Genomic DNA, 24,501 nt, shown 5'->3' with positions numbered 1-24,501 from the left:
GAATGCTACTATTAGATGAATCGTCGCTACTATCGGGTGGAAAAAACAACGGGAGTTCATGCGCCATTTTGTTTTCGAATGATTGGGTAAATGTTTGGTTTTTTTTTTGGTTTGGTTGGGGTATAAATTTGAATGTATTTGGTAAATGTTTGGTATTTTTTTTTGGTTTGGTTGAGGTATAAATTTGAATGTATTTGGGTATGAATTATGTGGGGTATTATTAATAGTTTAATTTTAAAAAGAAAATATATATTTTTTTATTTAAACGGCTATATAGTCGTTGGTCATCCCCCAACGGTCAAAATTGTCCCTTTATCAATCGGTATGAAGTCACCGAAGAACAAACCTCACTGCGCGGCAAAGGGGGTTGGCGGCGGTGTTCCCGAGCGGCAAACCCAGTTTACCGCCCCCCTTTGTCGCCCACACCGTCAGGGGCGAAGGTTAGAAGGGGCCGGAGGGGGCGTCCGACCTCCCAAACTTTTCGCTCAATAGTGTTATGCATGTAGTTTTTGTATAGAAATTTTTGGGTATATACATTTTCGACCCCTCGGTTCTATAGAAAATTTTGGATATATACGTTTTCGACCCCCCCCCCCCCCACTCGTCAGAAATCTCAAGCTTCACCACTGCACACCATATACCCTTAGAAACTTAGGTTTCACCAAAAGTCTTGTAGCCTAAGGGTATCAATGTCTTTGTGAACGTATAGTGCCTCTTAAAGTGATAAGAATTCAACTCTCATTGTGCGCCAAATAAAGTATTCATGGGACAAGAGTAGGTTACTTTTGGGCTGTTCACGAGTCGAGCCGAATCAAGCGGACCTTTGTTCGTGCTTGGCTCGTTTACAAACCGAACCGAGCGGAGTAGCTCATTTAGAACCGAACCTCAAATCAAGCGAGCATTTTTCAAGCGGTAAAAATTCTGAGCGAGCGTCGAGCGAAATTCGAGCGATTTTGACAACCGTGTCGCCCAATTTAAATTTTCTGAGAGTGATAGTGACAATGTTGGGTAGCAAGTTTTTATGTCTTTAAAAACATGCACATTTCATAGCATAATATTTTTCTTATGAATAACAATGTAGTGGCCGACGAGCTGATGATTATATTGCACGAACAATTACGTTGAGAGAAGGTGACGATCGACTTAGGGTAACGACATGAAACATTGAGGCGATGAGCAGACTATCGTCTAACGGTTTATGGTTAACTTTTAGATTTGATATTAATTTTTTTATCGCCGTGGTTGGGCTAGTACGTATAGATATAGTTGTAAATTTGTATATAGTGGACCAAAATCTAATAGAGTGGTAGATATAAAACTCTAAATTTAATTTATATTTAAGTATATATGTATGTGTAATGTGTGTATATATTTAGATGTGTGTATATATATATGTATAATTTATATTTGTGTGTATATATATGTGTGTGTATATACATGTTTATTATATATGTAAGTGTATATGTATATATACTAATTAAAAGTAATAATTCGAGCCGAACCGAGCCGAGCAGACCTTTGCTCATGCTTGGCTCGTTTACAAACCGAACCGAGCAGAGCGGCTCGTTTACAACCAAGCGTCAAATCGAACGAGTATTTTCCAAGCAATTTCCGAACGAGCGGCGAGCAATTTGAACGGCCCTAGTTACTTTGCCGTTAGAAAAAAAAAATTCCAAGTATAAAAGAGTTTAAAAAAATTGTAGGGTTATAGAGTGAATTTATTAAACATGAAGGAGGAACAACGATATTCTTGTATAAAGCTTTCGTAGTAAAAAGGTTTCGGAATCAAGCATTTCGCACACATACACACACAGCAGCAGCTCAGCAGCAGCCACCATTGATAAAAATCTGCACCTTCTCTCTCTCTCTCTGAGGTAACCTACTCTTCAATCTTTTCTTCGATAACTTGTTGCACAATCGTTATGCAGTAATGAATGTCTGTTTCGTCAGATGAAGTATTAGGGTTTATGTACAAAATACTCCCAAATTCTTAATGAACTTAGCGTTTTTTATTCCGAAATCGTAGAACAAATAGATTTGTTGCTCTGATGATGCGTAAATTACTGTATATATATATATCCTATGTGTGATTGATGGATGAATTTTTGAGAAATAGTAGTTTGAACATGAAAATTGACGATGATGTGAAGAAATTATTCAGAGTAAGCTAATATGGTTGTAGAAACATCCAATTCTGTGTTTTTAAGAGAATTGCAGAAACATTATATGGTTGTAGTTGAAGATATTTTAAAAAACTCATTTGGTTCTTTTTGCGTGGGATAATCGTGAATATACAATGGTCAATTAATTGATTTCGCCTTGAGGGGTAGATTGTAAGCTAATAAATTCTAGATGTAAGTTTCTGGCTGCCTGCTTCTGTTATCGCCAACTCATGGCTCACACTGCTACTGTTGGGATTTCAGTTTGTGATCTTTTGATATTGGGATTATTTTTGGATGTTCTTTATTCCAACGAAATTGTATAAAAAAGATTTTGATGGTTATCAGGAAAACTAATCTTATTGTCAATTGATGTGCATGAAATTGTATACGTTTGAGTGGGATCAGGAAATGGCATATCTGCATCTATTCTAGTGAGAATTAGGAGTTGGCAGCATCCGTCTAGACCGAATACCCAACCCAGGACCTACCGAATGCATGTTATCGGTATGGCTGTTGTTTTGGATTCGTGTAGTTTTTTGTTTGGTTTAAACTCAGAAAAAAAAAACTATAAGATTCCACAACCAATAACATTTATTCAGTCAGTCTCAGGTAGGTCCTGGGTTAGGTAGTCGTGTAGTTGCTCTAGACCGGATGTTGCTCACTCCTAATTCTCACTAGAAAAGCTGCAGATATGACATCTCTTTATCCTACTCAAACCGATAAAACATCGATATTTTAGATCAATTGACAATAAGATTAGATTTTCTGATAACATTTTCATCAAAATCTTTTTTATATAAGTTCATTGGAATAGAGAATATACTGTTTGAAGGTAGTACTGGATCTCATTTTTTTTTCATAAGCATCTTAAGTAATAGATTCACTGTTTAAAGGTAGTACTAGATCTTGACTCATTCATTATGTTAAAATTACCACATATCACGAAAATTTAGCAGCTATCGACTTTTCAAACCATCATACCTTGGCTTTTCTCGCAAATAAAGTGTTCTTGTGAAAATGTTAAAAACAAGCATATGCAAGAATGAGAAAAGGCACTGTTATACTTGGCTGTTAGTTGCAAACTACCATTGTTCTTGGGAATTTCAAAAAAAAAAAAAAACCACACTTCGCATGATGAGCAATTCTGGACAAAAATCCGCAAGCATAAATCTTTTACTACTTTTTCTGCACCTATGTTGACATTTTTTGACAGTAACCCACTCCTCGTTTCAAACATCAGTCTTTCTTTACAAGAATTTTGGTTTGTACCTAACAAAAAACCTAAGTACAATGGTTAAAAAAGTCAGTAATCAAAACTCCACTCAGTATAACCTATGTTGTGATCATAAACAGGTTTTTCTTGTGATCATTTGCCCCACACACGCAATCAATAAAGAAACATCTGTGTCTGCAGTCTGCAATCAAATTTTGATGGCATTGGTCATAATATGTGGTCAACCAAGCAGTGGGAAGTCAACAGCTGCGCTTTGCCTAGCTGAAGCTCTAAACAACATAGAACCTAAACCTAATGTCCGAATCATCGACGAAACATCCTTTCATCTCGATCGCAACCAAACCTATGCTGAAATGACCTCCGAAAAAAACCTAAGGGGAGTACTTAGATCAGAAGTCGATAGGTCACTATCGAAAGACAGCATTATAATAGTAGATTCCCTTAACAGCATAAAGGGCTACAGATACGAGTTATGGTGTCTTGCACGAGCTGCGGGAATCAGGCATTGTGTTCTCTTCTGTGACGTTGAAGAAACCGATTGTAGAAACTGGAATAAAGAACGCAGGGAGAAAGATGGGATTTCGTATAACGATGGTATATTCGAAGATTTAGTTAGGAGATTCGAGAGACCCGATAGAAGAAACCGATGGGATTCACCTTTATTTGAACTATGGCCATTTAAAGATGGGATAGATAAATCTTCTCCTGCTATTATAGATCTTGTATCTTACATAACCAAGAAAGTTGACTCGAAAACCCGAGATGTTAAAATTTTGCAGCCAACAATAGCGACACAAAGTGCTCGGTTTACAGAGGCGAACTCACTTTATGAAATGGACCGAGCCACACAGGTGGTGACGAGTGCTATCGTTGAAGCTCAGTCGTTAGCAATGGGTGGGCCTGTGACGGGACTTTCTATCGGCCATAACTTGCCGACTATCAACATTTCAAGGTCGGTTGGGTTACCTGAGCTTCGGAGACTAAGAAAGACTTTTATAAAGTTGACCGGTCAATCGAGCTTGAGTGGGCTACCACCGCCTTTGGATGCTGACAGCGCAAAGAGAATGTTTATCGACTATTTGAACCAAGAATTTGGAAGTGGATGAAGAATGAGCCAAGAATGTTTATAGACTGTTTTGACATTACAATTGATTCTTGTTTGTTACTTCAAGGCTAGTTTTGTGATAATTTTTTAACTTTTCTTTGTTGTATTCAGCCAAAAAACTACCATTTGCTTTTGTTGACTTTTTGAAGAACATACCTTTTTTTTTTAATTCTTTGCAAATTAATTGCAAATTAACCAGTATTTTTACAAAAATGCTAACAAAATCCTTATGGTGTTTGTAACAAAGGACGAAATATGTTTTAGCGTTGGATTTTCATGACTGGCTGGTTTTAGTTACAAATGGCTCGTTTTTCCTCATAAGACGGTTCTTTTAACTCTTCACTCTAGAGTTGGGTCGGTTATGTTTATCAGTTTATGTAAGTTGATAAATCTAATCATGGGTTAAATAAAAAAAATGTGTTAATTTTTAAAGGCAAATAATGAGACAAGTATTACATTAATAAAAAAAATATAATAAGTTTTTTCATAGTCTTTCTATACTAATAAACGAAAATCTTTTTGTACATGTGTCATTCTCTGATGCCTCCTCCCTTTTAATAATAGTATTACATATTAATTAATTTTATACACAAAATATAATATAATATTAATTAATTAATATAGTTAGAGATAAACGTTTAAATTCAAATTTAATTAATAATTATCTATAACAAATATAAATGTATCAAATAATATAATAAGTATAATATTATTTAATATAGTATATTATTTAATATAGTTAGAGATCAAACATATAATTTCAAATTTAATTAATAGTAAATTACTTTTTGAGTCCCTATGTTTTAGTGGTTTTAACTACTTGAATGCAAAATCAAAAAGTTTAATGTCCTGAGTTTAACCGTGCATTCACACCCTCTGTAAAAAATTCAAAAAAATCTTTTGTAAGGTTGAGTTCTCTAAGTTCTCACACCTCGTAGAAGTTTTCATTCTACCCTAACCATATATATTTGTTAAGATAAAATATATTATTTGGATATAAACAATAATTACTAATAAAATATAAATCACATGTACAAGTAACGGAAATATAACAGTTTTTTTATTTTACTAATCTATCTAAATAAGTCATTTCATTAATAAGGATTATATACAAGTTTATAATTCATATTTTTCGTCAATCAACCCGTGTAATACACGGGGTTGTAAGCTAGTATAGTATTATTATAAGAAACAAATAATTTCTTGTTATTTGTTATTTTCACATTAACTAATGGGATTCTCCCGCGCTACGTGTCGGGAATTTAGTCGGCGTCGGTTTGGTCCGATACAATATCAGTTCTCGGTATAGCAACCAAAATGAAAAAAAAAAAAAACCAAAGAATAAAGTTATGAATGTCAATACATGTTTTAGATAGATTAAAAACCATAAAAAATTGAACGTCGGTATCAATTTGTTCGTCACAGTGTTACTGCCACACAACACTCGCTACAGCTTTATGATACCAAAAAAATATTATATTTCGAATGCAACTATGTTTTCCACAAATTTTGTATTGTAACACATGTAAAATAAAACTTCTATCATCACCTGGATACAAATTAGAAAGTTATAACACGATATTCAAAGTTTTATAAGACAATATGTATGAAAAGTTATGACGGATTTTTTTTTGTGAAAAACCAATTATATTTGACCTAACTCGTATTAAAAATAAAGAAATAAAAACTTAAATATATTTGACCCAACTTGATTTTGAATTAATTTATTATGAAAACGTAGATAAAAATAAATAAGTGAGAACAGTATTGAGAATTTTATAAATAATTATATTTTAAAAATATAAAAAAAACAAAGTATGTTTAGACATAATTATATTATATTAAAATACTCAAAATAAAAGCACATAAAATAAAACCACACATGCTTTTAGTACTGTTTCTTTTAAGGGGAATATGTCACAGAATAGTAATGAAGTTTTAGAAGTGTTCCAATTAGGTCACTAATAAAATTTATTGTTCTAATTAGATCATTCTACTTTATTTTGGTGTTCTAATGCTAGATATTTTATCTGAATAGCAGGTCATAGTCATACATGACATTTATTTATGGTTAGTTGTTTATCTTATTTATGACTATAATTTAAATGCTTTTGGTGTAGAAGTAATTCGTACTTTCTTTCACTAAAAATTTACTGACATCTAACTATTTTTCACGATTTTATAAAAATTTTGATAACTTTTTAGAGATTTTGAAAAAAAAATCACATTTTTTAATTTTTTCGCATTTTTTTTAACTTTTCTATAATTTTTTTAAATCTATTTCGCATTTTTTTCTAACCCATTTTGGCATTTATGTGCCATATCAACAAATTTTTTAAATAAAAAACTTAAATGCCATGTAGGATGGACGACCTTCTATTTAGGTAAAATATCTAGGATTGAAACATCAAATGAAACTTGAATGAACTAATTGAAACAAAAAAAATTATGAGTGACCTAATTAGAACACTCTTGAAACTTGGTTACTATTGTACAAAGTTAACCTTTAAAAGAAAAAGAAAAGAGATAATAATTACTTTAGCTGATGATGTAATTATATTATATTATATTATATTATATTATATTATATTATATTATATTATATTATATTATATTATATTATATTATATTATATTACAATCACATCATCTTAGCTATATGGTACTTTTAGAATTTTTGTTTTGACCACAATATTTTGTCTTTTTCCCTTTGTTTTTATCAATTTTTATTTTAACCACAATCTTTTCCCTTTTCGTTTTATTTTTTTCTTGGCTACAAATTACACATATGGTGTTCTTATTATATATTATATTTTTTTATCAAATTATATCATAAAAAGTATAGTAGTGACTACAATGGTGTTTTTTTTTTCAAATTATCCCATATACACTATAATTAATATGTGTTTATATCTCAATAGATTAATTTTCTTTTTATAACTTTCGTTCATTAGTTTTATTTATACAAAACCTAAATACGCGACATAATTTTATAATTGTTATATTTTGTTTCGATTTTGGTTTTTTACACATTCGTATTTTGCGTATATAAAATTACATAACAAAAGGTACAATGGCGGCTACAGTGTTTGGTTTTTTTACCTATGCACTATAGATAACGTACGTCTTTACCCGGTAGTTTTAATTTCCTTTATAACTTTCGTTCGTTAGTTTCTTTTTATAAAAATTACATACGCGATATAATTTTTACATTTGTTACATTTTATTTCGATTTTGTTTTTTACACCTTTATATATTCCATCTTTATACTGGTATTTGTCGTTTGGTCTGTACGCGAAGTCCCCGTGGCAAACACACTGTCACACCCCCAAAATCCACCTGCGGATAACACCCGCTTCGGGGGCGTGACCGACCAGGATCCAGCCACCAATTATACTGAATACTTAAGTTGATAACAAAAGTAATACTTACTAATCATAAGCTTAGCAAATATTAAGTTCAGAGTTTAAAGTGTTAAGTTCAAAACAGTAATAAATAGCGGAAGCATAAGTAAGGTAGTTTAAAACAAAGTTCATGTTTCAAAATAAGGTAACACCCAACACAAGGGTGAACAGACACTACACGTTCCCAAGCTGCAAGCTCCTTCGTCACTGGTTACCTGCAAAGCATGCAGTAAGGGGTCAACAATAATGCTGAGTGAGTTCACTAGTTGTCCAGTTTTAATTACCAAAAACTTTGTTTCGCCGGTTAATTTATCCGTTTATACATGCCCTGGGGAGCTACCCCAAAAGTTAGCGACTAAACTGTTTTTCCAATACCGAACACTAGGTAACCGTTGCGTATCCGCAGGATGCCCCGATGTCAATGTTCTATCATCATTGACGAATATCTGAGTACATTAGTTCACGCCCGTCCCAAACCAGGGCACGGTGTGAGGCTGGTAAACACCTAAATAGCGCTATCAACTAATAACCCGTTCGCCTAACCCGGCGACTAATCGGTATTTGTAGTAGGGACTTGAGTGATAGAGTTTCGTTTAGTGCCGTTAGTTGCAATCCGTATAAACAGTAATTAACCAAAAGGTTTCCCAATACCCGGGAAGAAAAAGTAGGTTTTGTTCCCAATAACTAGGGAAGGTATGTAAATGGTATCCCCTTTTACCAGGGGATAGGGTTGTTAGTCTCGTGTCCCAAACCACCGGGACGCATGCTTTTAAGTTGTGAACTCACCTTGGGTTGCTCGGTAGGTTTAGGTTACTTGTCAATCACGTTGGTCACCACGTCCTAACATGGTTACCGGTATAGGTCAGGTTCGGTGCACAATCATTCACGTAAAACACATATAGGCACGTATCAAGCATATAAGTAAACAGTCATTGGGTTATTGGGCCGGCCTAAACAATTAAACAGTCAACCGCATCACATAGTCCATTTAACAGATAGTCCAAGTTAACACAGAATGGCCCAATAACCAAAATGGACAGCCCACTCGCAACCAGCTTGTCTCGAGTCGCAACCAGGTGGTCTCGGCTTGTCTCGTTATGGTTGCGAGTCGCAATCGTGGTCTCGAGTTGTCACGTGTTGGTTGCGAGTCGCAACCGTCGTAGTCTCGAGTCGAAATCTCGTGGTTTCGACTTGTCATGCTTTGGTTGCGAGTCGCAACCGTGTGGTTTCGAGTCGTAATGCCGTCGTTGCGAGTCGGAATGCTGTCGTTGCGAGTCGGAATGCTGTCGTTGCGAGTCGTAATCTGTCACTTTCATATACACGTGATGATGCAGAAAAGACAGTCCAAATTGTACATATGAAATCAGACCCATATTTGGAAACAGCCAATAGGGTTTCTACAAACACTTTTCCTAATTTTGACCATATACAACAATAGATCAAACATTACCATTTTAAAATCTTCAAACTATCTTCAACAAGTTCATCAAGTTCATAGTTTTTCTAGGGTTTTCATGCCAACATAATCACACATTTTGGACCGAAAATCACCTATTTCTAACAAGATTAATATGCAAGAACAAGTAAAACATACACTTAGTGGCATTAACATAACTCGGTTGGCCCTAAACATCCTTAAACCATTATTCCATAACCATTTAAGCATGTTAGCAAGTATCATACATAGGGTTTAACACACATAGTCAAAACTTCACAATCTTCCTAAAAATCATGCATAGTATTTCTAACCAAGCATAATATTTCTAGTTCATTTAACCCACATAAATCTTATACACAAAAGATACACAAAGATAACACTAACCGGTTATGAAAGGAGGAGCCGAAAACAAAGAAAAGAGAACCGAGAAGATGGAGTGTCCGAATTGGTCTTGACCGAGTTTCCTTGTCCGAGATCCTTGAGCTTGAACCGAAAGTTTGGAAGAGTTTGGATGTTGTTGGCTTGGGGTTTTTTTTAGTTGAGAGAAAATAGAAGAGGTGTGTGTTTGTTTGGTGTAACAAATGAAGGAAATGAGGAGGAGGTGGGATATATATTCATAGGGTGTTTCGGGTTGGGCTTGGGGGTTTCGACCCAAACCGGTTACGGCCCAAAGGCCCACTCGCAACCGAGTGACCCACTCGCAACCGCCCGGTTGCGAGTCATGGTCTCGGGTCGTGGTTTCGGCTCTCATATTTACATATATAATACATACATACGTCACATATCAAGTAAAAATCACGTTTTCATTTACTAATATATATATATACACAAAATATTACAAGGTGATCGTTCGGAAAAACCTCGAGTGTCACATTATCCCCAAGTTTTAAGAACTTTCGTCCCGAAAGTTGAAGCAGCCACTGCCAAGCTAGCGTGTTTCAACGGGGTGTCACATCATCCCCCCGTTAGTTTGGAATTTCGTCCCGAAATTCGGTTGTAGCTTCAGTGCTGGGGTTTTCGTTTGGGAATAACTGGGGATACTTGGACTTCATCTGGTCCTCCCGCTCCCAGGTAAACTCTGGGCCGCGCCGTGAGTTCCAACGAACTCGTACAAGGGGTATCTGGCTACGTTTGAGGGTTTTGATCTCTCGATCCGTGATCTCAATCGGTTCCTCAGTAAAATGTAGCTGTTCATCAATCGTCAGTTCCTTAAAAGGAATCACAAGTGTTTCATCCGACAAACACTTCTTCAGGTTAGATACATGAAAGACGTTGTGCACTGCACTCAGCTCTGCAGGCAGGTTCAATCTATAAGCAACCTTACCGATTTTCTCGGTAATTTCGAATGGTCCAACATACCGTGGATTCAGTTTGCCTCGTTTACCGAAACGAACCACACCCTTCCAGGGTGAGACTTTAAGTAGAACCCGGTCCCCGACCTGGAATTCTAACGGTCTCTTACGCTTGTCAGCGTAGCTTTTCTGACGGTCACGAGCTGCCGCCATGCGTTGCCTGATCTGGGAAATCTTTTCCGTTGTATCTACCACTAGTTCTGGGCCTGTGAGTTGACTGTCACCTATTTCCGCCCAGCAGAGTGGTGATCGGCATTTACGACCGTACAATGCCTCAAAAGGTGCCGCCTGAATACTGGTGTGGTAGCTGTTATTGTAGGAGAATTCCACCAACGGCAGATGCTTCTCCCAGTTCTTGCCAAAATCGATCACACATGCTCTAAGCATGTCTTCCAGGGTTTGGATGGTGCGTTCAGACTGCCCATCCGTTTGCGGGTGATAAGCGGTGCTCATGTCCAAACGTGAGCCAAAGGATTTGTGCATAGCTTGCCACAATTCGGAAGTAAAACGAGCGTCTCGGTCAGAAATAATAGAAGTTGGCACCCCGTGCCTGGAGACTACTTCCTTCAAATAGATTTCTGCCAAGGTAGAAAACTTGTCTGTTTCCTTAATGGCCAGAAAGTGTGCAGACTTAGTCAATCGATCTACTATCACCCAAATAGTGTCATTCCCGCGTTGAGATCTAGGTAGCCCTGTAACAAAATCCATGGAAATATGTTCCCATTTCCATTTCGGGATTTCGGGTTGCTGTAGTAGGCCTGCTGGTTTCTGATACTCGATCTTGACTCTTGCACAGGTCAAACATTTGCCAACATAGGCTGCTATGTGGGCTTTCATGCCAGGCCACCAGTAGGTGGTTCTTAAGTCGTGGTACATCTTATCTGAACCAGGATGTACTGAGTAACGGGACTTATGGGCTTCGTCCATCACAAGCTCTCGTAGATCTCCGTAAAGTGGGACCCAAATGCGCCCTGCCACATAGTAGGCGCCGTCCTCTTTCTGTTCTAGTTGCTGCCTCGATCCTCGCAGGGACTCAGCCCTGATGTTTTCCGGTTTCAGAGCTTCAATCTGAGCATTTCGAATCTGGGTAGGAAGACTAGACTGGATGGTAAGTTGTAATGCTCGCACGCGCTTTGGTATAGTGTCTTTCCGGCTGAGGGCGTCTGCCACAACATTGGCCTTGCCCGGATGATACTTGATGGCGCATTCATAATCATTCAGAAGTTCGACCCATCGGCGTTGTCGCATGTTTAACTCCTTCTGCTTGAAGATATGCTCGAGACTCCTATGATCGGTGTAAATGGTGCACTTGGTACCGTACAGGTAATGTCTCCATATCTTAAGCGCAAATATCACTGCTCCTAGCTCCAAGTCGTGTGTTGTGTAGTTCCTTTCATGTGTCTTAAGTTGTCGGGATGCGTAAGCAATGACTTTCTCGCGTTGCATCAACACGCAACCGAGCCCATGAATAGACGCATCACAGTAAACCACAAAGTCGTCCGTTCCTTCAGGTAACGAGAGAATTGGAGCACTGCAGAGGTTATCCTTAAGCCTCTGAAAAGCAGATTCCTGTGCTTCATTCCACTTGTAGGTGACGCCTTTCTGAGTGAGTGTCGTGAGAGGTTGTGCAATCTTAGAGAATCCCTGAATAAATCTGCGGTAGTAACCTGCCAATCCCAAGAATTGGCGAACTTCAGTGGGAGTTTTAGGGGTAGGCCAATTCTTTATAGAGTCGATCTTAGCTGGGTCGACGTGGATTCCGTCCTTGTTAACCACGTGCCCAAGGAAATGGACTTCTCGAAGCCAGAAGTCGCATTTCGAGAACTTGGCATACAGTTGCTCGTTGCGAAGGAGTTCGAGGATAAGGCGTAGGTGCTGTTCATGCTCTTCCTGACTTTTCGAGTAGATCAAGATGTCGTCTATAAACACGATCACAAATTTGTCGAGGTAGGGTTTGCATACCCGGTTCATGAGATCCATGAACACTGCAGGGGCGTTGGTCATTCCAAAGGGCATAACGAGGAATTCATAATGACCATAACGAGTTCTGAATGCAGTTTTGGAGATGTCTTCGTTACGGACCCTTAACTGATGGTAGCCTGATCGCAGGTCAATCTTAGAATAGTAGCTCGATCCTTGCAGTTGATCAAACAAATCGTCGATTCGCGGGAGAGGGTAACGATTCTTGATGGTAACCTTGTTCAACTCACGATAGTCTATGCACATTCGGAACGTGCCATCCTTCTTCTTAACAAAGAGTACCGGTGCTCCCCAGGGTGATGAGCTAGGACGGATAAATCCTTTATCCAAAAGTTCCTGTAGTTGAATAGAGAGTTCCTTCAATTCTGCGGGGGCTAGTCGATAAGGTGCACGAGCTATAGGCGCTGCTCCGGGAGCTAGCTCGATTTGGAATTCGACCTGACGATGGGGAGGGAGTCCAGGTAATTCCTCAGGAAATACCTCGGGATAGTCGCGTACTACGGGAAAGTCTTCAATCCTCTTTTCCTTTTCCTGCGTGTTGGTAACAAGTGCCAAGATAGCGGTGTGCCCTTTCCGTAAACACTTCTGGGCCTTCAAGAACGAGATAATGCCGGAGATTTCTCCACCCTTGCCACCTTGTACAATGAGGGGTTTGCCAGAACGGCGAGGAATACGAACTGCTTTCTCTTGACAGAGGATCTCAGCGCGATGCTTGGATAACCAATCCATACCAATAACGACGTCGAAGCTTCCAAGAGTAACAGGGAAAAGATCGATACTAAATGTCTGACCAGACAACTCTAGTTTGCAGCCTTTGACAACATGTGAGGCTTCGATGTTTCTTCCATTAGCTAACTCGACGATATGAGGAGAACTTAGTAACGAAAGCGGACGCTTAAGCTTCTTACTAATACGTAGGGATACATAACTAGCATCGGCACCGGAATCAAATAACACAGAAACATAACGATCATCGAGTAGGAACTTACCCGTCACGACATTGGGGTCATTCCTTGCTTCACCAGCTCCAATCACGAAAGCCCTTCCTCTAGCACCATTCCCAGCATTGTTGTTCTGGTTGTTGTTCCCAGCTCCCTGATTATTGTTGCGATTCTGATTCAGTTCAGGGCAATCCTTCTTAAAGTGCCCCTCAGCTCCACACTTAAAACATGCCCGGTTGTTTCCCTGCTGCTGTTGCTGTTGGGGTTGCTGCTGGTTCTGTCTAGCTGGGAACTGACTTCTGCAATCCTTGGCCTCATGCCCCATTTTGTTACATCGCTGACACTGACCCTTCACACACTGCCCGCTGTGATGTCGATTGCACTTGTTGCACTTGGGGTGGTTTCCACGATAGCCACCCTGTTGTTGAGCGCCCTTGTTGTTTTCGGTTTTCCTTTGCTGTGCTGGGGCCTGAGTGGGGTTAGCATCCTTGCTTGGATTTCCTTCCCACTTACGTTTGTTGTCACTAGAAGTTCCGACGGTAGCATTGATCCTTTTGGGCAACCGGCCCTCTTCTACGGCCTGATCAGTAAGTTTGTGAGCAAGTCGAACAATCGGCTGAATGGTAGTGTGGTTGGCTGAAGTGACATGGCTTCGAATCTCTGGAGCCAAACCTTTGATATACAGTTCGATCCTTCGGTACATAGGTCGGGACATGTTCGGGCAGAGAGCAGCATAGTCATTGGACAACTTGGTGTAGGTTTCAATCTCTGACCCAACCATCTTGAGCTCATAGTACTCGTTCTCAAGCTTGTGGATGTCATCCCGGTGACAGTATTCATCCTTAATCATATCCTTGAAATCCTCCCATGCCGTAGCATTAGCAGTTTCCAACCCAAACATCTGAATCTGCGCCTTCCACCAAGAAAGCGCGCTTCCTTCAAGCGTAGCAGTAGCAAATTTCACCCAATTTGCAGGAGGACACTCGCAAACGGCAAAAACAGCTTCAATTTTCTCAATCCAATGCAGAAGACCTATGGCACCCTCAGTGCCGTTGAAAGGGAGAGGCTTGCAATCCATGAAAGTTTTGAAAGTACACACTGGTGGTTGCGCCGGTGCATGCTGACCTGTTCGTGAGAAGCGAAGCGTATAGGTTTAGAGGCGAAAAGTCGATGTGGCGGTAGGATCTATACATCCTAAAGCAACGAGCTTACCTATGGGGTGGGCTGCAAAAGCCGCAGCCACTGTGTTGAGCAGGTTAGTGAACTGAGCCTGCGTCATGTTAATGTTTCCTCTTCCGCGTCCACTCATTGTCTTCATAACCAGAAAACACAGTATGAGTGTGATGTCGTAGTGTAGCGAGAATGAGATAGAAGAGAGAGGTGTATCTATCTAGTTTAGGCACACTAGTACGTATATCATAACAGGAAACATAAAGCAAACAAGTAAACACTGGTCCGAGCTATGAGGTCAAATGTGTCGAGCCTTGCACTTGGAGTGTAGTGTCGTCGCGAGTCACGGGTTATAGTCTGGTTTTCTCCAAAAAGATTTTCCCCTTTTTAAAACCAAGTTCACTATAACCAATGGCTCTGATACCAATCTGTCACACCCCCAAAATCCACCTGCGGATAACACCCGCTTCGGGGGCGTGACCGACCAGGATCCAGCCACCAATTATACTGAATACTTAAGTTGATAACAAAAGTAATACTTACTAATCATAAGCTTAGCAAATATTAAGTTCAGAGTTTAAAGTGTTAAGTTCAAAACAGTAATAAATAGCGGAAGCATAAGTAAGGTAGTTTAAAACAAAGTTCATGTTTCAAAATAAGGTAACACCCAACACAAGGGTGAACAGACACTACACGTTCCCAAGCTGCAAGCTCCTTCGTCACTGGTTACCTGCAAAGCATGCAGTAAGGGGTCAACAATAATGCTGAGTGAGTTCACTAGTTGTCCAGTTTTAATTACCAAAAACTTTGTTTCGCCGGTTAATTTATCCGTTTATACATGCCCTGGGGAGCTACCCCAAAAGTTAGCGACTAAACTGTTTTTCCAATACCGAACACTAGGTAACCGTTGCGTATCCGCAGGATGCCCCGATGTCAATGTTCTATCATCATTGACGAATATCTGAGTACATTAGTTCACGCCCGTCCCAAACCAGGGCACGGTGTGAGGCTGGTAAACACCTAAATAGCGCTATCAACTAATAACCCGTTCGCCTAACCCGGCGACTAATCGGTATTTGTAGTAGGGACTTGAGTGATAGAGTTTCGTTTAGTGCCGTTAGTTGCAATCCGTATAAACAGTAATTAACCAAAAGGTTTCCCAATACCCGGGAAGAAAAAGTAGGTTTTGTTCCCAATAACTAGGGAAGGTATGTAAATGGTATCCCCTTTTACCAGGGGATAGGGTTGTTAGTCTCGTGTCCCAAACCACCGGGACGCATGCTTTTAAGTTGTGAACTCACCTTGGGTTGCTCGGTAGGTTTAGGTTACTTGTCAATCACGTTGGTCACCACGTCCTAACATGGTTACCGGTATAGGTCAGGTTCGGTGCACAATCATTCACGTAAAACACATATAGGCACGTATCAAGCATATAAGTAAACAGTCATTGGGTTATTGGGCCGGCCTAAACAATTAAACAGTCAACCGCATCACATAGTCCATTTAACAGATAGTCCAAGTTAACACAGAATGGCCCAATAACCAAAATGGACAGCCCACTCGCAACCAGCTTGTCTCGAGTCGCAACCAGGTGGTCTCGGCTTGTCTCGTTATGGTTGCGAGTCGCAATCGTGGTCTCGAGTTGTCACGTGTTGGTTGCGAGTCGCAACCGTCGTAGTCTCGAGTCGAAATCTCGTGGTTTCGACTTGTCATGCTTTGGTTGCGAGTCGCAACCGTGTGGTTTCGAGTCGTAATGCCGTCGTTGCGAGTCGGAATGCTGTCGTTGCGAGTCGGAATGCTGTCGTTGCGAGTCGTAATCTGTCACTTTCATATACACGTGATGATGCAGAAAAGACAGTCCAAATTGTACATATGAAATCAGACCCATATTTGGAAACAGCCAATAGGGTTTCTACAAACACTTTTCCTAATTTTGACCATATACAACAATAGATCAAACATTACCATTTTAAAATCTTCAAACTATCTTCAACAAGTTCATCAAGTTCATAGTTTTTCTAGGGTTTTCATGCCAACATAATCACACATTTTGGACCGAAAATCACCTATTTCTAACAAGATTAATATGCAAGAACAAGTAAAACATACACTTAGTGGCATTAACATAACTCGGTTGGCCCTAAACATCCTTAAACCATTATTCCATAACCATTTAAGCATGTTAGCAAGTATCATACATAGGGTTTAACACACATAGTCAAAACTTCACAATCTTCCTAAAAATCATGCATAGTATTTCTAACCAAGCATAATATTTCTAGTTCATTTAACCCACATAAATCTTATACACAAAAGATACACAAAGATAACACTAACCGGTTATGAAAGGAGGAGCCGAAAACAAAGAAAAGAGAACCGAGAAGATGGAGTGTCCGAATTGGTCTTGACCGAGTTTCCTTGTCCGAGATCCTTGAGCTTGAACCGAAAGTTTGGAAGAGTTTGGATGTTGTTGGCTTGGGGTTTTTTTTAGTTGAGAGAAAATAGAAGAGGTGTGTGTTTGTTTGGTGTAACAAATGAAGGAAATGAGGAGGAGGTGGGATATATATTCATAGGGTGTTTCGGGTTGGGCTTGGGGGTTTCGACCCAAACCGGTTACGGCCCAAAGGCCCACTCGCAACCGAGTGACCCACTCGCAACCGCCCGGTTGCGAGTCATGGTCTCGGGTCGTGGTTTCGGCTCTCATATTTACATATATAATACATACATACGTCACATATCAAGTAAAAATCACGTTTTCATTTACTAATATATATATATACACAAAATATTACAAGGTGATCGTTCGGAAAAACCTCGAGTGTCACACACACGGTGGGGAAATCCTAATATATATATATATAGGGCCGGGATTTAGAGAAAACGGTAGAAAGTGTGAGAACGGCGAGAACGCTTATCAATCGTCCGATCAAAACAATCTATGGACTAGATTGGCGCGGTGGCATTTTCGTAAATAACATCAATTTTATTACGTGGACGCGCTTCAATAGGTGTGGGACCCAAGGTGTAGTCCGATCGGGTGGCAACCCGATTGGGTGGTAATCCGTTAGGACAGTAGTCCGATCGGATGACACTCCGACCCGGTCGACCTGATCATCTTCTTCCTTGGTGGTTTTGGTATTTTTGTAGTTTTATCGAGACGATGTGACAACGTGTCAACCAACAGAACCCCATCTTGACCCCAGTGACCCGGTTGAACAGGAATCACCCAAGTTCAACCAGTTAACCGGTTCGAGACGAATGTTCTTGGTTAACCCGAAATCGGTGGTCTCATGGATAGAATCCAGATCTTGAACCAACACATCACCAAGAATGAGTAGAAGGTTAGAACAAGGTCTGATCATATCGGTTTTGAGTGCATTGAGTGTAAAAGAGTTGAAAGAAAGTTAGAAACCATCTTTCAATCCTTTTCACCATGAATCTTTGTTTATTTGTGTGGAAATCGTTCAGATCTAAGTTGTTCTTGGTAGATTGAAGTCAAAACATGAAGTCCTCAAGAACACCATGGTGACATCATCCTAGAACACCTCAAATCTAGTGATTTCACGGTTAAAAGTTAAGATTCAAAAGATAGAAAGGTGTAGGACTGCGTGTAGATCAAGAAAGTACAAGATTTAGGTTGAGATCTTACCGGAATCGCGAGAAATCGAAGAAAAGGTGAGCAAGAGCGCTTGGTCGGACAGGAGAGCAAAAGTGGTAAGTTGTGATGTTGACAGGTGTCACCCCCCAACCGATGGCGGAAACATCAGAGTGAGACGAAATAGATTGCAAGAGACTTCATAACACTATTCGTGACAATATTTAATTCAACCGATTTCATTTCATAAATAAATTATCGAAACATACAAGGAAATTCAAATAACAACATTGTTCAAAACATAACATAATTGATACAACGATTTAAACTTAGGACGTCTAAATGAGTATCTAGGCATCTTTGCTATTCATTTTCATAGCATCATCAATCATCAACCTGTAACATGTTTAAAATACAATTCAATGCAAAAGCAAAGGCGCGTATACAAGTTTAAGCATAAGTATAAGTATAAGTATAAAAGTTTAAAACGAATCCACATGGCAACTTAGTTTATACAAGATCAACCTAACATGGCATGCAATATTTCTAGCCAATCCTCTGTTTACGCAAGAAAGTTTAGTTAATTCGACATGACCACAAGTTTAAGGGGGGCGGTGCGTTACTCCTATAGCGCTATACATGTCAAATGGAGGCTCGTGAAAGCTAATGACTAAAAGATATTACATAAGTATGGTCCATGTAAGCATCAAGTATCATAACATAGCATTCATGTATAAGGATTGTTTTCGTGCATTGCGTAAAGAATAAGTTTAAGTGTGTTTTAATAAGGTAACATGTTACACCCCAAAAAGTGGTAAATATAAAAAGGGGGTTGCGAGTATACTCACAAAATTTGCATATGCTTTCCGATTTTCCAAGGTGACGAAGTTGATGAAGTTAGAAGGTTGAATATGTTCGTGTAGGGATTTAGGAAGTTAAAACACAAGAATATAGGTACTCGAAAGTAATCATCCTTTAACACCAAGTACTTGTTCTTCACACTATGAAACCTCAAGGGTTAATGTTTTCATGAGTAATATACTCATTAGAATCGTAACAAGTCTTATGTCTTAGATGATGTGATTCTAATATCTTGACGAATGAACACAAGTCCATCATCAAGGGTTCGAATAGTATATATATGTATAAGTATTATATGTATTATTTAGTCCATTAGTCAAGCATGAGGTAGAAGATAAATCTTCATTTAGGTACCTCTATTGTGTCATAGAATTCATGTAGGAGGTAGGAAGAACAAGCTTCCATTTAGGTACCTCTTATGGTTCACTACTACACTTGATGTAAAAACATACAAGGAGGGTCATGAACTATAAATAATACAAGAATATTAAACACTACTCTAAAAGAAATCGTCAAGTAAGGTGTGGATTTTTAAGTAGGATAACCCAAGTTAATCCTAAATCACACAAACATTAAGTCTTGAATTTGAACATCACTTGTGGGTTAAACCCTTGAACAAAGCAGAAAGTTTGTGAGATTTTTACCTCTGATTTTGAATGTCTCAACCTTGTTTTTAAGCCTAACTAACCATAGATGTGGTTATAAGCATAAGGACATAGGTTTGAGATGAGTTTCCTCAAGTTTAAACAAGTTTATTAAAGATTGAAACATGAACAGAAAAATCAGTCAACTTTGGAGCCCTTTTGGCTACTTTCCAGGCTCTGCTTTTCCAGGGAAACCCCATGGAAACGTAGCTAAGGTCAATACAAAGAAGTAGCAAAAAGAATCGAGTGAATCATATAAGAATTGAGTGAGTTATGCTCATTTTCGTGAAGAGGTGTCAATCTGCTCGAACCCTTGCTTTCAGCTACGGTTTGGAGGATGTTTTGAGAGTTTAGAGTGTTTCAAAAGTGGTAGGGAGGCTGGTTATAAGTGGTATTTATAGGGGGAAGGATTAGGGTTTCAATGGGTTGGGCTTTGGAAGTGTTTAGAAGGGGTTAAACCTTGAAACAAGCCCACAAAACCCAACCATATGGGGCTGAATTTTGCTGAATTAGGGCGGCCATATTTCTTTATTTTTTTTATTTTTAAAACATTATAATGAGTAATTTTGTTAATTAAGTTGTGTAATAATATGCAATAATGTTTCCCCTAACTTGTAACAAGATAAAATATGAAATAAAACATGATTTAACTAGGTAAAAAGTGTAATGTATAAGTATGTAACAGAGGCGAAGGTTAGTTGTTACCCGGGGGTGCACCCGCCCACCCCAATGTTTCGGTTAGAAGTGTATATTTTCCGATTTTTCTTCTGGAAATTTTAAAAATTATATAGGATCGCCTCCCTCCAATTATTTTTCCTAAATATTTATACAATATATAAATTAAAGTAAAGTTTGTTACCACTTTGTATATCCTAAATATTTATACAATTTAATTATAGTAAAGTTTGTTAACACTTTGTATGTAAGTGATGGGTAGTTTTGTAAATATATTTTAACTCTTATTTGTTTAACCCTAGATTACCCACCACACAATAAACTTAATCACACGTTTTTATGTGTAAGGACGGGTCCTTTGAATGAATGAAATTTTTTAGTTTTATTTAGAACTATTATTATTTGACCTGACCCGAATCGATAGCCGACCTGACCCGAAACATAACGATAGGAAAAAAAAAATTGGGTCTCATCACTTTACGCCCCTCGAAGCTTTTGGTCAAGCTCCGCCACTAGTATGTAACATGTTTGTAAGTGACAAGTATATGTCACATATTAGATGATTAATCGTTGTATAAATAAGCATATTATTAGGGGTTTTTAAGTATCAACAATTTAAGGACAAGCATGGACATGTATCGTGAATAAGTATCGTATGAGTATGAATTACAAATAAGGATTCGATGTACAATGAATTCGAACGTATGAACATGTATGAATATGTAGAAGGTGAATTTAAAGAAATACGAATTTTATTTATGATCCAAGTCTCGGATTTTACAACGAAAAGACAACTACAATAATACAATATTTCCAAAAATAGCATTACAAGGCGAGCTTTCTAATTATGGAAAGTATGAAAAAGCAGGGCGTTACAGTCTCCCCTCCTTTAGGAAATTTCGTCCCGAAATTTATTCAAGAGGAAGACCTTGGAGAAAAAGCATTTTGGCTAAAAGAATCGAGACTTGGGAGTTTTGAAACCTTTAGAAAAGTACGAAATTTTGAAGAACGGTAGGATAGGAATTTGTTTGACTAAAATGAGTTGAGGCGTTTAAGCATAGGTAAAACGTGCATGTGAGCGCATATGCAAAGGAGTTTAAATAAGTTTGAATGACCCAGAATGGAGAGGTATCTTTAAAATATGATATCCAAGAAGTATAACTTTCGTATAATGCGGTTAGTATTTTGATGAAAAGTGTGGTAGTTTGCATAGAGAGTTTAAAGGATAGTATAAGAATCACACTTTGGTAAAAATTGTTTATTGGGAGTAACGAAAAGGTTTGGTACTTTGAATAAAGCGTTAAAGGTATACTAAGTACATTTACATAAGAATAAAATAGGAAGACGGTTTTAAAGGTAATGAGATAAGTTAGGATTTGAATGTTTAAACAAGCTTGATTGTGAACGGGGTTCGTATGAAAGAAAGGATAATGGAGAATAATAGGAGTATGGGGCGAACGATTGACTCTAAATGAATACAAGTATATGAATGATATAAGTATTAGATAGATGAAAGTAGCGTGTTAAAGATGAAGTCTCGTTATGGATAATCGGATATAATGCGTTTGTGAGTTGTTTAAAGTTTGTATTAGGTCAAAAGGCCTGCAAAACACTGAATTTCTCATGGCACATTTTCCAAAGGTTTGGTAACATGGTGAAACACTTATATATAGGAAGTACCAGCGGCGTATCCACCATGTTTTGACCATGTCACGTCTGTCTCGTATTCGGTGTCAGGTTACGTTCCGTGTCTTACCATACACTGTAGTACACTCTGTGGTTCTCATATGCCTATCACTATAATCCGTGTGCACCCACGATTAATTTTGATCGTCGCATGATCCGCATAGCTTGTACTAGTTGTGTATGAATCAGGGTATACATAAAAAAAGAATATGAATGTGTACGTATAAGAATATATTATGTAAGCAAGTCCATGCTTAAGTATGTATGGGATCCACGTAAACGAATCCCTCGGATTCCGCTTGCGTATGGGTAGGAATGTATGAATCATGAGTATGTATGAAAATATGAGCACAAATATAAGTTTAAGTATGAACATTCACGTAAGTATGAGTATAGACATAAAACGTACGAGTAGTATGAGTATAAGTATAAACATAAAACGTACGAGTATAAGCGTAGGTACGAATAATAAGAATTACGTATATAGTGTACGTTAGAGCATAACGAATTTGGACATATAAACGCTTGAGAAATTTGAATATGTAAAACGAATGATATAAGCGATTTCGTCGCGAGGTATCAATTAAAACGTGTATGATGATTTACATGTATAGTTGTTTAAGCGATTAAGTTGAGTTTATTGGATCAAAATAGATCGAGTTTGATTTTGGAATGTAGAATATAGTTTGTAAATGTAGGACAGTATAAAGTATTCATTGGTTGTGTGTAGCGTGTTTTGTAATGGATGGAAATGCTACTTTTGTTTTAAAAGAGTTTATGTACGTCGGAGGTTGTCGGTCTCCATGAAATCTTCTAGCCCACGTGCCCACGTGTTTGAAATTTGAATGGCGAATTACGCGGTGTGGAAAAAGGTTTTCGAAAATACGGGTTCGTTTCATTTGCATCCAAACAAGAAATTTTGAAGGTTCTTATGAAAACGTTGATCCTTAGAAAAGAAATTTAGCAAAACGGACTTGGTGATCATTGGAAAGAGTTTTAACAAATGATTTGTTGATGTAAAAAAAAATTCTTTGGTAAAACGTTTGTATAATATCTATAGGACCTTATAAGTATATGGGAAAGTTGGTTTGAATTCCGTTAGAGAATGAAAGTTTTTAGTATGGTGATATAATGTGAGTGCGTTTTAGTGATTAAGTCGAATATGAAGTTCATGGGCAAGAGATTCACTGGACCGATTAAATTGATAGGTAGCATTTCATTAGGTTTGGAAATTCGTGTAGTAAAACGTTTAAGACATGATTAAGAATCTCGTGTATATGAGTTAAGTGAAAATAGGTTGTAGGATAAGAAGTACGTTTGATAAAACAATGTATTTTGAATTTAATATAGGTAGGTATTTAGATAAATGATAAATGACTTAGGTATAAAACATGATCGGATTTGCATAATAGGACATTTTGAGGTAAAGTTCTGGTAACGATCACCTAAGTAAGGGAATCACCCATAACTCGTTGGTGAGGTCGTTTTAAGAAAAGGAGTGGAGCTAATCGTCAAGGTAAGGAAATCACTCCTATCTCGATGGTATGCCTCCATTTTGGCGTTACAAAGAATGTAAACAAAATTGAGTGACGTTTTAAAATCATGCATATGTATAAATGTATGAAAAAGATTTAATATGTTGTGTGTGTGAGAAGAAAATATCGAAAGTAAAACTGAATTTGAAAAATTGCATCGTATAAGATAAATAGTAGAACACATGTTTGATTGAAATTTGGGATGGTTCCAAAACGGAACTTTGACTAACCAAAGTGGTCGAAAAGTCTTTCGAGTTTGAGGAGCATGCTTTGGTCTAATAGGTGAAATACCCTCGCCGACAAGTCGGTTAACGGTATTTACCCTTCCGGTTACTACATGTCCCAAATCAATTGAAATTTCGAGACTTGGCGGGATTTATGAAAAAATCAAGGAGTGGAACTAGTCGACAAGGTGCGGGTTTCACCCCTAACTTGACGATTTCATATCCTAAGTGTGGTTGGTACTCTTCGGGTCAAAATTTAATTTCAACACTTGACGAGGGTCCACTAGAATTTGAAATTTGAATTTCTCCATCAAGGTGAGGATTTTACTCCTAACTTGATGGTGAATTTCATGTAAAAAGAAAAGTAGATGGGTCGAGAGTTGTTCACCAAATTGTGGGTTTCACGCCTAGCTTGGTGAAGTTGTCTCGTTTGTGTATTACGAGTGGTTTTGATTTTAGTATAAACGAGTAAAAGACGTATGTTCAAAATAATAAT

At 38.2% G+C, this 24,501-nt stretch overlaps 1 protein-coding gene across 1 annotated transcript; it reads left to right on the top strand.

Moving 5' to 3' along the window:
• Window positions 1-1,739: 1,739 nt before the first annotated feature.
• On the top strand, window positions 1,740-4,668 carry LOC110895358 (protein KTI12 homolog). The gene is made up of 2 exons (XM_022142669.2): window positions 1,740-1,874; window positions 3,516-4,668. The coding sequence occupies exon 2, from the start codon at window positions 3,594-3,596 to the stop codon at window positions 4,500-4,502; it is 909 nt and encodes a 302-aa protein (XP_021998361.1). The 5' UTR covers window positions 1,740-1,874; window positions 3,516-3,593; the 3' UTR covers window positions 4,503-4,668.
• The last annotated feature ends 19,833 nt before the right edge of the window (window positions 4,669-24,501 follow it).

The sequence above is a fragment of the Helianthus annuus genome, chromosome 12, assembly GCF_002127325.2.
Source record: "Helianthus annuus cultivar XRQ/B chromosome 12, HanXRQr2.0-SUNRISE, whole genome shotgun sequence".
Taxonomy (NCBI): domain Eukaryota; kingdom Viridiplantae; phylum Streptophyta; class Magnoliopsida; order Asterales; family Asteraceae; genus Helianthus; species Helianthus annuus.
This window is presented reverse-complemented; position numbering and strand designations above follow the sequence as displayed.

Excerpts from the sequence above, each read along its gene's own strand:
- LOC110895358 (XM_022142669.2), top strand. The coding sequence starts at position 3,594 with ATGGCATTGGTCATAATATGTGGTCAACCAAGCAGTGGGAAGTCAACA.